The 11949-nt window shown below is 35.0% G+C and overlaps 1 protein-coding gene across 1 annotated transcript; it reads left to right on the forward strand.

Annotated features, from left to right (window-relative positions):
- Window positions 1-6890: 6890 nt before the first annotated feature.
- On the forward strand, window positions 6891-11497 carry LOC114266841 (putative pectinesterase/pectinesterase inhibitor 33). The gene is made up of 2 exons (XM_028207769.2): window positions 6891-7908; window positions 10687-11497. The coding sequence occupies exons 1-2, from the start codon at window positions 7011-7013 to the stop codon at window positions 11379-11381; spliced, it is 1593 nt and encodes a 530-aa protein (XP_028063570.2). The 5' UTR covers window positions 6891-7010; the 3' UTR covers window positions 11382-11497.
- The last annotated feature ends 452 nt before the right edge of the window (window positions 11498-11949 follow it).

Consider the following 11949-nt stretch of genomic DNA (forward strand, 5'->3'; position numbering starts at 1 on the left):
CAAACAAAACCAGGGGGTTGGTGCATAAAAACATCTTCATCAAGAGTACCATGCAAGAAGGCATTTGAGATATCTAACTGCCGAATAGACCAGTTAAAGTGAAGAGCTAAACAAAATAAAATCCGAACAGTAGGTTGTTTAGCAACTGGAGAAAAGGTATCATGAAAATCAACACCTGCTTCTTGCAAGTAACCTTTAGCAACTAATCGGGCCTTGTACCGAGCAATAGTACCATCAGAATGTTTCTTAATGCGAAATACCCATTTACAACCAATAATATGGGTGGCAGTAGAAGGTGGAACTAGAGTCCAAGTATGCTGAGTTTGAAGAGCTTGAAACTCAGTCTGCATAGCGGCCAACCAATGAGGAGACTGAAGAGCTTCTTTATAGGAGGTAGGTTCAATAAGAGATGGAGAAACAGAAGCTGATAAACACCGAGAAGAGGCAGTTTTGGACCGAGTAAGCATAGGATGAGTATTAGAAGAAGAAGAAGGAGGATGAGGAAGAATAGGTATAGATAGATGAATACCAGGATGAGCAGCCAAGGAAGGACATGAAGATGAAGAAGAAGATGATGAAGATTGTGCAGAAGAGATAGGTAATGGAGAAGGAGAAGATGGAGAAGACTGAGAGGGAGAAGAAAGAGGAGTAACAGTTGGAGAAGACCAAAAGAAAGACTGAAGAGTAGACAAAGAAGGAGAAGATGAGGAAGAAGAAGAAACTGTAGCAAAGGGAAATTGAGTTTCATCAAAGATTACATGCCTAGAGACATATACTCGACCAGTAGCAGGATCCAAGCACCTATACCCCTTCATGGAAGAATGATAACCAATGAAGACACAAGGAAGAGATCGAGGCTCAAGTTTGTGAGAGGTATATGGGCGAAGCCAGGGATAACAACAACACCCAAACACTCTCAGAAAATCATAGTCAGGTTGGACACCGAATAACACCTGAAAAGGACTAAGACAAGGAGATTGAGACCTAGGCAATCTATTAATGAGGTAAGCAGCAGTAGAGACTGCTTCAAACCAGAACTTGAGAGGTAAAGAGGAATGATGCAAGAGAGTTATAGCTGTTTCAATAATATGGCGATGTTTTCTTTCGGCCAATCCATTTTGAGATGGAGTATGAGGGCAAGAAAATTGATGAACAAGACCATTTTCAGTGAAAAATTTGTTAAATTTATGAGTAGAATATTCACCACCACCATCGGATCTAAAAATCTTAAGAGAGGTGGAGAATTGTTTTTCCACAAACATTTTAAACTCCAAGAACTTAGTAAAGACCTCACTCTTGTAATGTAAAGGAAACAACCAAGTAAAGCCACTGAAATCATCAATAAAGAGAACATAGTAGCTATATTGAGATTCATCTTGAGTAAACGGACCCCAAACATCACTATGGATGAGGGCAAAAGGTTGATTAACAACAGAAGAAGACAAGGAAAAAGGCAAACGATGACTTTTAGCTACACAACAGTGTGAACAAAGTCCATTAGTATCCTTATTACAAACAATAGGAACAGACTTAGCTATAGTATTGAACTTAGCAATGGATGGATGACCTAATCGCTTATGCCACAAGGTAGAAGAGATGGTTTGAGAAACATAAGCCTTTGGAGGAGTAGAGAACTGGTAAAGACCATTAGAGTGAAAACCTCTAGAAAGCACTGCCTTCGAAGTTTTGTCCTGAACAACAAAGGAATTTTTATCAAAAGTGATGGTACAGTTATTATCTTGAGTGAGCTGATGAACAGAAATAAGATTGGAAGAAATTTGTGGAACATGAAGTAAATTGTTCAACTGAAAACGAAAGGTAGGAGTAGGAAGAATACCAGCTCCACTATGATGAATAGGAAGAGAATCTCCATTTCCTACCACAACCTGATCATGACCTTGATAGGGTTGATACAGCTGCATATGTTGCAAGTCATTAGTGATGTGAGTGGTAGCAGCTGAATCAAGATACCAAGGAGAAGCCTCAGATGAAACAGAAGAAGAAGAACCAGGACCTGCAGCAGAGAAAGCACGAGGAGCTGTAGAAGATGGAGAAGAACCACCAGGATAGAGAGGAGGCAGAGGATAGCCTCCTTGAGTTGGTGAACTAGAAATAGAGCCATACGAAGGTGAATAAGCTGGTACATAAACTGGATTCAGAGCTGGTGTATAAGCTGGATTCATGCGGTTACGACATTCAAGAGCTGTGTGATTGTTTTTGCCACAGATTTGACAAACAAGACCTGAACCACGACGACCTCTGTAGTTAGAAGAATTTGTATATCTACCTCTGCCACGAAAATTGGAACGATTTCCTCTGTAAGTAGAAAAATTTGGCCGATAAGAACCTGACGGAAAATGTTGATGGTGTGAACCTTGAGAAGGCTGATATGATGAAGCTAGGGTTTGAGATGTAGAAGAAGTGCCTTGAACGGCAGAGAAAGCAATATTAGGAGAAGAATGTAGATTGATCTTCTCAATATGGATTGCCTCAGAACATAACAAGGAGGACACTTCTTCCATTGTTACAGCACCAGATCTGGCTCGAATAGCTGTTTTGAATGAGTTATACTCATCAGGAAGGCCATTTAAAACAAGAAGAATAAGATCTTCATCCTCAATAGGTGTAGTAACAAGTGCAATTTGATCTGAAATTTCCTTAAACTGTTGTAGATAGGCCTCCATGGTTTGAGATTTCTTTGAAAGTGATTGAAGTTTGTTCTTGAGTTGATGAATATGTGAGCGTGATAAAGCAGTAAATCTCTTTTCCAGAGCGAGCCATACTTCATGACTATACTGCAGGTGCAATACAGAAGAAAACACTGGTGGTGACAGGGTTGCAGTTAAACAACTCAGAAGATGTGCATCGACAAGCTTCCATTTGCTGAATTCTGGATTGGCGACTGAAATATTCTGTGCATTTATTGTTGTAGAAGAAGGACAAACAACCGATCCATCAAGATAACCAAAAAATTCTGTAGCTCTAAACAAATTCTGAACTTGACTTTTCCAAATTAGATAATTTGATGAGTCAAGTTTGACAGTGACTAACGAATTGAGATTGGAAAGAAGAAGAGAAAGATTTGGCATTGAAGATAATGCCATTGTTGAATGCTCGTTAGAGCTTTATCAGCTCTGATACCATGAAGAAAGTCTGAAAATCTGAAAATGTTTTTGTTGCATATTATTCATCTCACAATTACATTATATACAACTTTACAAATCTGTAACTAATCATCTAACAACCTAACTAATCTAATTAACTAATCTGTAACAAACTAACTGCATACAGTTAAAGGAAATTGTTAACATGTTATACAGCTCATGGTGTGCACTACATCTGCACCTTTCGTGAACTGCTGCTCTGGCCCTTCTGTACACTGTGTGCTCTGCTATCTGGTATAGCTGCAGCTGCGGACTGTTTGAACTGCTGTGATAAGTGGTTGGACTGCTGTGTTAAGTGTTGCTGTGTTGATTTCTGTGTTGAATCTTCATCAGCCATATGAGGCCTTAGTGTCCATTTTTTCAAATCTCAATCCGCAGAATTTATCCTAAACAACATTTTGTTATAAAGGTATTGGCTTGGCGGATGACTCACACTTTTTATGAGATGTGATGCCAATATTCGATATGCAATTTTTCTTTCCTATTCTTCCCATACTAATTGTAGGGAATTAAAAAAAGAAAAAAAAAATCAAGTTCTAATTATTTTTAAAATAACACTAAACATACAGAATTTTCATAAGAAACACTCATATAAAATGATGCAACAAAGACGACTAGGGCATTTGGTTTAGTTATTGTGTAACATTTTTTGTGATGTGAGATATCGGGTTCAACCCTTATGAAGAGGAGTTTGATATCTTTTGTAATGGTTGTTTCTTTTTTCTCTATTGTGGGGTCGTGATGATTGTGGTTGTTTCTTTCTCTCTATTATGGGGGGGATGTGGTGATGATTTATTTGGTTGGTGGATTTGATATATTGGTTGTGTTAGATTTTGTTGACTTTCTAATTATTGTGGACTAGTAATCTATTTAATGATGTAAATATTTCTTATACTTGTAATTATTTTCCTATATTGAATGATATAAATATTTCTCATACTTTTAATTGTTCTCTTATCGATTGACAAAAAAAAAAAAAAAAAAATGATATAGCAAAGACTATTATAATGATGGACTTCTTAATTTTTAATGAATTACTATAAATGAGTCATTAAATATTAATTTTTATACAAATTCAATTTGTTAACAAAATACTGCATACAACAACATTCTAAACATTTAATTCAAGATAAAATTCTTAACAATATATATATATTTTTTATAGTACCTCTACATTCATTGAATTTGTTTAGTCCGGATTCGTCTGAATGAGTTTTTTTTTCAGAAAGTGACTCATTTAAATAAATTTGGACTAAACGAATTCAGGAGACGAATCATTAATTTTTTTTTTTTTTAAGTAACTAGCTTTCGTAATTTAGTAAACAGTAATACTACCATAAAATTTTAAATTGAAACCAAATTCAGGTTAAAATTGACAGTCAACTCCTGATTGAAAATTGCTTGGTGAGCCCCCATCAGCTTCCAATCAAGAGCTGCAAGTTTCTCACTTTTACCAGTAATATTATAAATTCAGAAATTTTATCTCAATTTATTTATTTATTTATTTTATAGAAATATCCATCTATGACTCATATTAATTTTTTAATTAAGATTTCACACTACACCTATCAATTTCTTTCACATGAACACATTAGGGGTAAAAATGTGAGATAATTTTTCTCCATGTATAAATTTGGTACCTTTAACACATCCAAGCTATTTCATGCCACAAAAAAAAAAAAACAAAAAATAAATAAATAAATAAAATAAAATAATAATAATACATGGAAAAATGTTTCAGAATCATCATATAGGTGTAAATATCGGAATCTCGTGATCTTTCATAGTACTCATAGGGGATGTTTGTTTGGGTTTTTTTTGAGCTAGCTTATGGTTTTTGGCTTTTGAAAAGTTATCTTAGACTATTTGGTTAAAACTTATTTCAAACAGTTTCTGATTCTAACAACTTATTTTAAGTTAAAAAAATTGATTTTGAGAAGCTGCTCACTCCTTGCTTCGGTTTATCAGTTTCTGCTGTGGACATGTTAATTTATAGTTATACTATTAGATTTTTTTATTTTTTATTTTTTTTAAATAAAAAAAAGACCCAAATGGACTATAGAATATTATTATTATTTTTATGAGAAATGCAAACAAGTAGTGAATAACAAAAAATAAAAATTAATTGAAAAAGCTACTTAACAGTTTATTTAACAAACACTATTCAGCAACTTAAATCTATAATCCAACAGTTACACCAAACAGATTAACAGCTTCTGATTAAAGTCATAATCTATAATCTGTTAAGTTATAATTTATAATCTGTTTTAATAGTCACACCAAACGAGACCACAATGATGTGATTACATGCTTGATTATGGCTTTATTTAAAACGAGAGTTGAGTTAAAATAACTTATTAAAAAACAAAATAGATTAAAATAATCAGTAAGACAAAATATCAAATTCAATCTTAATTATTTTATTTATTTATTTTTATAACTATCAAATCAATTATAAAAAAAATAAAAAAATAAAAAAGTGATGCTATAGACCACCACAAAAGTTCGATCAAAATGTCTATCAAATGTCATAGATAGGTGTGAGACCCACACTATATGGGTCCTATGTAAGTCCCATACTCATGTGAAATATTTGGTAGAAATTTTGATAAAATTTTCGAGATTTCTAGCATTTTCGATAAAAAAAAAAAATTCAACAAACTTTCCAAACACAACTATTTTAACTAAGTTAAAATAATTAAAAAGTCAAATAATTAATTAAAGTAGCCAACTTTCCAAACAAGGCATTTGTGTGTATATAAAAATATTATTTTAATTTTCAACTAGGGATGAGTAGCGGATATACCGATCTGTCAAAACAGACCAAACCGAATCAATCCGCTGCATTTTGGACGGATGCGTGATGACAAGCGGACGGTTGCGGATTGATTTTCTCCAATCCGCCAATCTGGCGGACGGATGGCAGATTTGAGATTTCTTTGGCCGCAACCGAACCGCCAAACCACGAGCACCCCTAGTAATTTATAAGACTTTGTGTTTTCAGTTTGTTTAAATATTCTGTTTGTGCTTTCAATTAAAAAAACGTTTAAATATTCTGTTGAAAAAAAGATTTCAACTTGAATATCTTTTTTGAATTGAAAAAAATAAACGTATTATTTATCTATATTTTTTGATTTTTAAATCTATCTCTAAAAATAATAAATAGAAAATATGATATATGCTGGTTGGTTTTTGTTTTTAAAAACAGATATAGATGTAACAATACATAGATATACAATCTCTACTGCTGCTCTGTTTGTAGTTTTGGTGGTTTGAATTATTTTTATATTTTAAGAACTACAGATTGGAATACTTTATATGGATGAGACATGCTGTGATTGTGATATTTTAAAGTTTCAAACTTTCTTACTTTAGATGAGGCATGCAGTAATTGTAATATTTTTTTTAAGTCATTGACTGTAATACTTTCTTTCTTTTTTTTTTTTTTTTTTTTTTTTTTTTTTTTTGAGGAAGTGCACTAATTGAATTATGTTGAAAATTTATAAAATTTTAAACCGTGAAACCGATTTGCATCCATCCGCCAATCCGCTCAATCCACATCCGCCGGATTGATGGACGGACGCGGATTGATTTTTTTCAATCCGCCAGTCTAACAGACGAATGACAGATTGAACGTTCCGTGACCGCAACTGACTCACGCCAACGCCTATTTTCAACTGTTTCATTACTCGCATTTCAAACATGCCAACTGTCATGTTAAGTTTCAACCCATCTCCATTCTCTCAATACTATAAAAACAGGAAACCCTCATAGAGATATGAACCCTAATACACCTCAAAAACGCAAATCAAACCAAGACCTAGAAAAACAAAACACACATAAATAATGGCTATGAAGCTAGGTCTAGGCTTGATCTTGCTATTCATATCCTTCTCTTCTTCTTCCTCTCAAGCCCCACTAGCCCAACCTCCTGGCACCACCGGCCGTGACATTGACTACTGGTGCAACACCACACCACACCCCGAAACCTGCAAGGTCTTCATGAGACGTAGCTTGAAATATTTTTCACCGAACTGCACAGCCGAGTTTAGAACAATGGCCGTCCAAGTAGCTATGGATCGAGCCCATCGTGCTCACGGTCACTCAATGGCTCTAGGTCACCAGTGTCGTACCAAGCACGAAAAGCTCGTATGGAGAGACTGTTCAAAACTGTTTGACGACACGGTTTTCCAACTCAACCGAACCCTACAAGGGTTAACGACGAACAAGAATTGTAGCGATTTCGATGCTCAAACTTGGCTTAGCACCGCACTAACCAATTATCAAACTTGTCAAAAAGGATCGCTCGAGCTGAACGTATCGAGCTTCATTTCGCGTATGGTGGCTAATAATGTTTCGGAGTTAATTAGCAACAGTTTGGCCATCAATGCGGGTTTGCTTGGCGAGCAAGAAGCTGTAGGTGATTGGCCGAGTTGGGTTTCGGCTGGGGAGAGAAAGTTGTTACAGTCTTCGTCGTTGGCTTTGCGTGCTAATTACATTGTTGCTCAAGATGGGTCGGGAAATTTTAGATCTATTCAGGAAGCAATTAACCATGCGGTGTCGAAGAGGATTGGGAATACGAGGATAACTATACATGTGAAGAGAGGTGTTTATAGTGAGAATGTTGAGATTACCAACACTATGAACAAGATAACGTTGGTCGGAGATGGGTTGAGAAACACGATAATCACAGGCAGCCGGAGTGTTGCGAATGGGTACACAACTTACAGCTGTGCAACTTTTGGTAAGGAAGTCCTCTCCCTAAACTTGCTGCTTTGCTTCTCCATGACTCTAATTTACATTAAAATTAGGGTTAAAATTTAAATAAATAGAAAAGGTACTTTGTGTTATTTTGATTCAACCATATGTGCCTCAAATCTCCAACATTATTCCATAAAAATTGGGATGCCAATTTGTCCTGCCTTGACCCCTTATCCCTCGTCTTGTTCTGTGCAAATTTTTCCTATCCCAATACAAAAATGGAGAGGGTTGAAATTTGGTTCCCGCAATTCGTTTTTCCCGCCTCGCCCTGGTTTTATTAATTAAAGAATAATACTTGGGACCCCCTTTTGGGGGTCACCCCCTCACCCCCTTTTGCCACGTGGCGGGTGGTGATTGGAGGAGCAGGAAAAAAAAGAAAAAGAAAAAGAAAATGTAACCAATGAGAGAGAGAAGGGGTCAAAGGGGGTGGGAGGAAAAGGGGGATGAATCATTGTTGTTAATTAAATATCCTTTTACGTATATATATAATTTGCTTTGTTAGATATAATAAATGTAAACATTATTTTTAATGTGTATTTTGTCTTTTTGGACTAAAAAATTGAGGAAAAAAATATGGATGTTTGGGTTAACTTTTTAACTTTTTATGAAAAAATGTGTATTAAAAAATTATATAAAGAAGTGTGTAAGAGAAGATTGGAGATGTATGTATGATAGTTGTATAATCTGCAAGCCGAATTGATGCTAAGAAATTATTGGCTACTTTTCGAGCATTGCAATTGAAGGTTTTGTTCGGCCCATGGGGGCCATCACGGGTCTCATTTTGATAATCTGAACCGTTCAATGTGTAGAACTCGTCGATTGCTATATGCTATTAAAAAATCACATTGATTGGATATCGATAGCTATCTAATCAGATTTGTTTTTTTTCAATTGTTAATTATAACACCATCCATTTTTTTTTATACAAAACTAATTTGATCATGTAGTTATCGATATCCGATTAATGTGATTTTTTCTAGACATATAGTACTCGTCGAGTTCTACACATTGACGGTTTAGATTATCAAAATAGGACCCATGATAGGCCCCTACGGGCCGAACAGCAGTGTGTGAAAATTGAACCCAAACTGTGCAATTTTTTGGACAAACGCTGCACAGCGCCAGCTTTTCATGACTGTTGAGTTGTATGGATGTGTGGAAAAGTAATTTTTTAATATTTTTTTTGGGTGAATAGTGATAACTTTTTAACTTTTTAAATAATTTTTTGACTTTTTAAACAGATGCCAAACTTAGCCTTAGTATACCCTCTTTATTTAGGGTGATAATTATTACCCTGCCACCTCCTCGCTTTAGTTCCACCCCTGCAACATTCCCAATTTTTCTTGCCCTGGTCTCGTCCCAAAAGGAACATGGTGGAGACAGGACATAACAAGTCTAACATTACATTGTCTTGGCTCGTTGTCATTCCTACGTCCAATCTAACAGAAACATAAGCATTTTTTTTTTTTTTTTTATAAATTTTGGAAAAATGTTCTCTGGACAGAACTTTCATAGCTGAAAATGATTGGGTAAGGACGTTTTGGAAGTTAAAAGACACAGATAGTTCTTCCTTGTAAAGAAATGGGAGAAAAATGAATCGCATATGAAAAGTTCCATAGAGAGTTCAATTTATTTTTTATTTTTATTTTTTTTGATCAACAAAAAAGAAAGACTTTATTGATGGAAACCATATAGAGAGCTCAATTTATGAAGCACTACTTCTCATAAAAGAATTTTTAATGTCGTATTAAGGGTTGCTTAACCCAAGAACAACACTCAATGATATAGCACATGAAGTTCTCAAAATTGATGGCTAGTTAAAAAAACAGCACATCTGAGGCCAGACAACCCACCAGATTGATTTTTAAAGCAATGGTGTTGAAAGTCGTAACTTTGAGTATTATTGTCCTACCTGTACACAAGTTTTACTTTAAACAAATACTTCCATTTAAAGCTACCCCAACACCATGTCTATTATTACAAATTAAAGGTCAATGTCTTGTTATGTTCTCTAGGCTTTATGACGAGTGATTATTAATCAAAAACACTACCCTCAATGAAAAGGTCACCAAATATATAAATTTTGAACAAGTTTAGAAGTACAGAAATCGAAATTATATATATATATTTTTTTTGACAACCGAGTATCCGGGCCAGCACCCTTTCGGAGTGACGCACCTCGACTAATTTCGGGGCCCTGAGCCGATCGACCGGGCAAAGACGCAGTGGCCCACTAGGAGCCAGCTGGGAGTGGGATTCGAACCTGAGACGTAGAGAGGAAATCGAAATTATATATGATGATTAAGATGCTTTTTAAAAATTAATTTTATCAAAAAATTCTGTCAAACTTTTGTTCATTTATATATATTTTGTATTTATTTTGTGTTTAGTTTATTTTGCATACTCTTCTCTCTTCCTATTTTTTGTAGCAATTTTGTGCATGTAGGAAAGCTGTTCTATATTTTATGATAGGAAACTTGCCAATCACATTAAAATTTATTTTTATGAATGAATATAAGAAACATTAGTTGCATCATTGAAATAATAATACTAAATTATGGCATTAATTTTTTTATACTGAGTTACCAAAATTTAGCTTTTACATTACTATTTTGACATCATTCATTACAAACTTTTCCCACAGTTTCTTATTTAAGATACCTATAATCAACTAAAATAACATGATATCAATCACATCATTTCTGTAAGTTTTATTTGTTTGTATAACACTAATTTTCTACAACCATGCATGACTCCCCAGGAGTTGACGGTGTTGGATTCATCGCTCGTGGTATTACATTTCGCAACACAGCTGGGCCACAAGGTGGTCAAGCTGTGGCTCTTCGATCTGCATCAGATCTCTCAGTCTTTTATTCTTGTGGAATTGAAGGCTACCAAGACACTCTCTTCGTCCTTGCTCAACGACAGTTCTTCAAATCTTGCTACATATATGGCACTGTCGATTTCATCTTTGGGAATGCCGCAGTAGTGTTTCAAAATTGCATTATCTACGTAAGAAAGCCCTTACGGGGCCAACCGAACGTAATAACTGCTCAGGGAAGAGGTGACCCTTTCCAAAACACTGGCATTTCAATCCATAACTCACGTGTCATGGCCGCTACTGACCTTAGCCCTGTGGTTAGGTCATTCAACACGTACTTGGGACGACCATGGCAACAATACTCTCGAACTATTTTCCTTAAAACCTATCTTGGTAGTTTGGTGAATCCGGTGGGTTGGATGGCATGGGAAAACACTAATTTCGCTCAGAGTACTTTGTATTATGGAGAATATAAGAATCTTGGGCCAGGTTCTTCCACAAGAAACAGAGTAAAATGGCCAGGTTATCATGTTATAAGAAGTGCAAATGTTGCATCGCAATTCACTGTTACAAACTTGATTGCTGGTCGGGCATGGTTGCCAGCCACCGGAGTGCCATTTGTTGCTGGTCTGTGATCATGTCTTTTAATATGTTCGATCATGTGTTTATACACAATTATTTTGTTAAATATATTGCTTAATTATCACTTTTGCGTGACAATGAAATTAATCAAAATTATTCGTTTTTCTTACTTTTTATGGAGAAATTAGCAAGAACATGTATAAAATTTGTGCCAAAACAACAGATGCTAACAAGAACAAAATGCCTTGAACACGTAATGAATCTTGAAGTACTATTTCTGTATCTCTTTGACCAAATCCGCCCACATTAGGATTAGGGGTACTTATGTATAGGTCTTAATAAGTGGACTTATTGTCTAATAGGTCATATAGAAAAAAAATTTCATAAAAAAAAGTCACTAATTGTAAATTTTAGCGACAATTTATAAAAATCATGACAAAAAAAGTCACTAATTGTCAATTTTTAGCGATATATATAAAAAATTGTCACAAAAAAATTATTTTTTACTACAATTTTATGAAGACTTATTTTCAATAGGACTTGATGAGAATTAAGTCCAACTGTTAGGACCTAGAGGAATAATATCAATCCCTTGACGTCCATACGATGCATCTGCTATGG

This window comes from Camellia sinensis, chromosome 8 (assembly GCF_055761805.1).
Source record: "Camellia sinensis isolate YWXY chromosome 8, ASM5576180v1, whole genome shotgun sequence".
Lineage (NCBI taxonomy): Eukaryota > Viridiplantae > Streptophyta > Magnoliopsida > Ericales > Theaceae > Camellia > Camellia sinensis.

What these genes read in the sequence shown, in the direction of transcription:
- LOC114266841 (XM_028207769.2), top strand. Translation starts at nt 7,011, where the DNA reads ATGGCTATGAAGCTAGGTCTAGGCTTGATCTTGCTATTCATATCCTTC. An exon ending in TTACAGCTGTGCAACTTTTG is followed by an intron (nt 7,909 to 10,686) that starts GTAAGGAAGTCC and finishes ATGACTCCCCAG; the next exon opens with GAGTTGACGGTGTTGGATTC.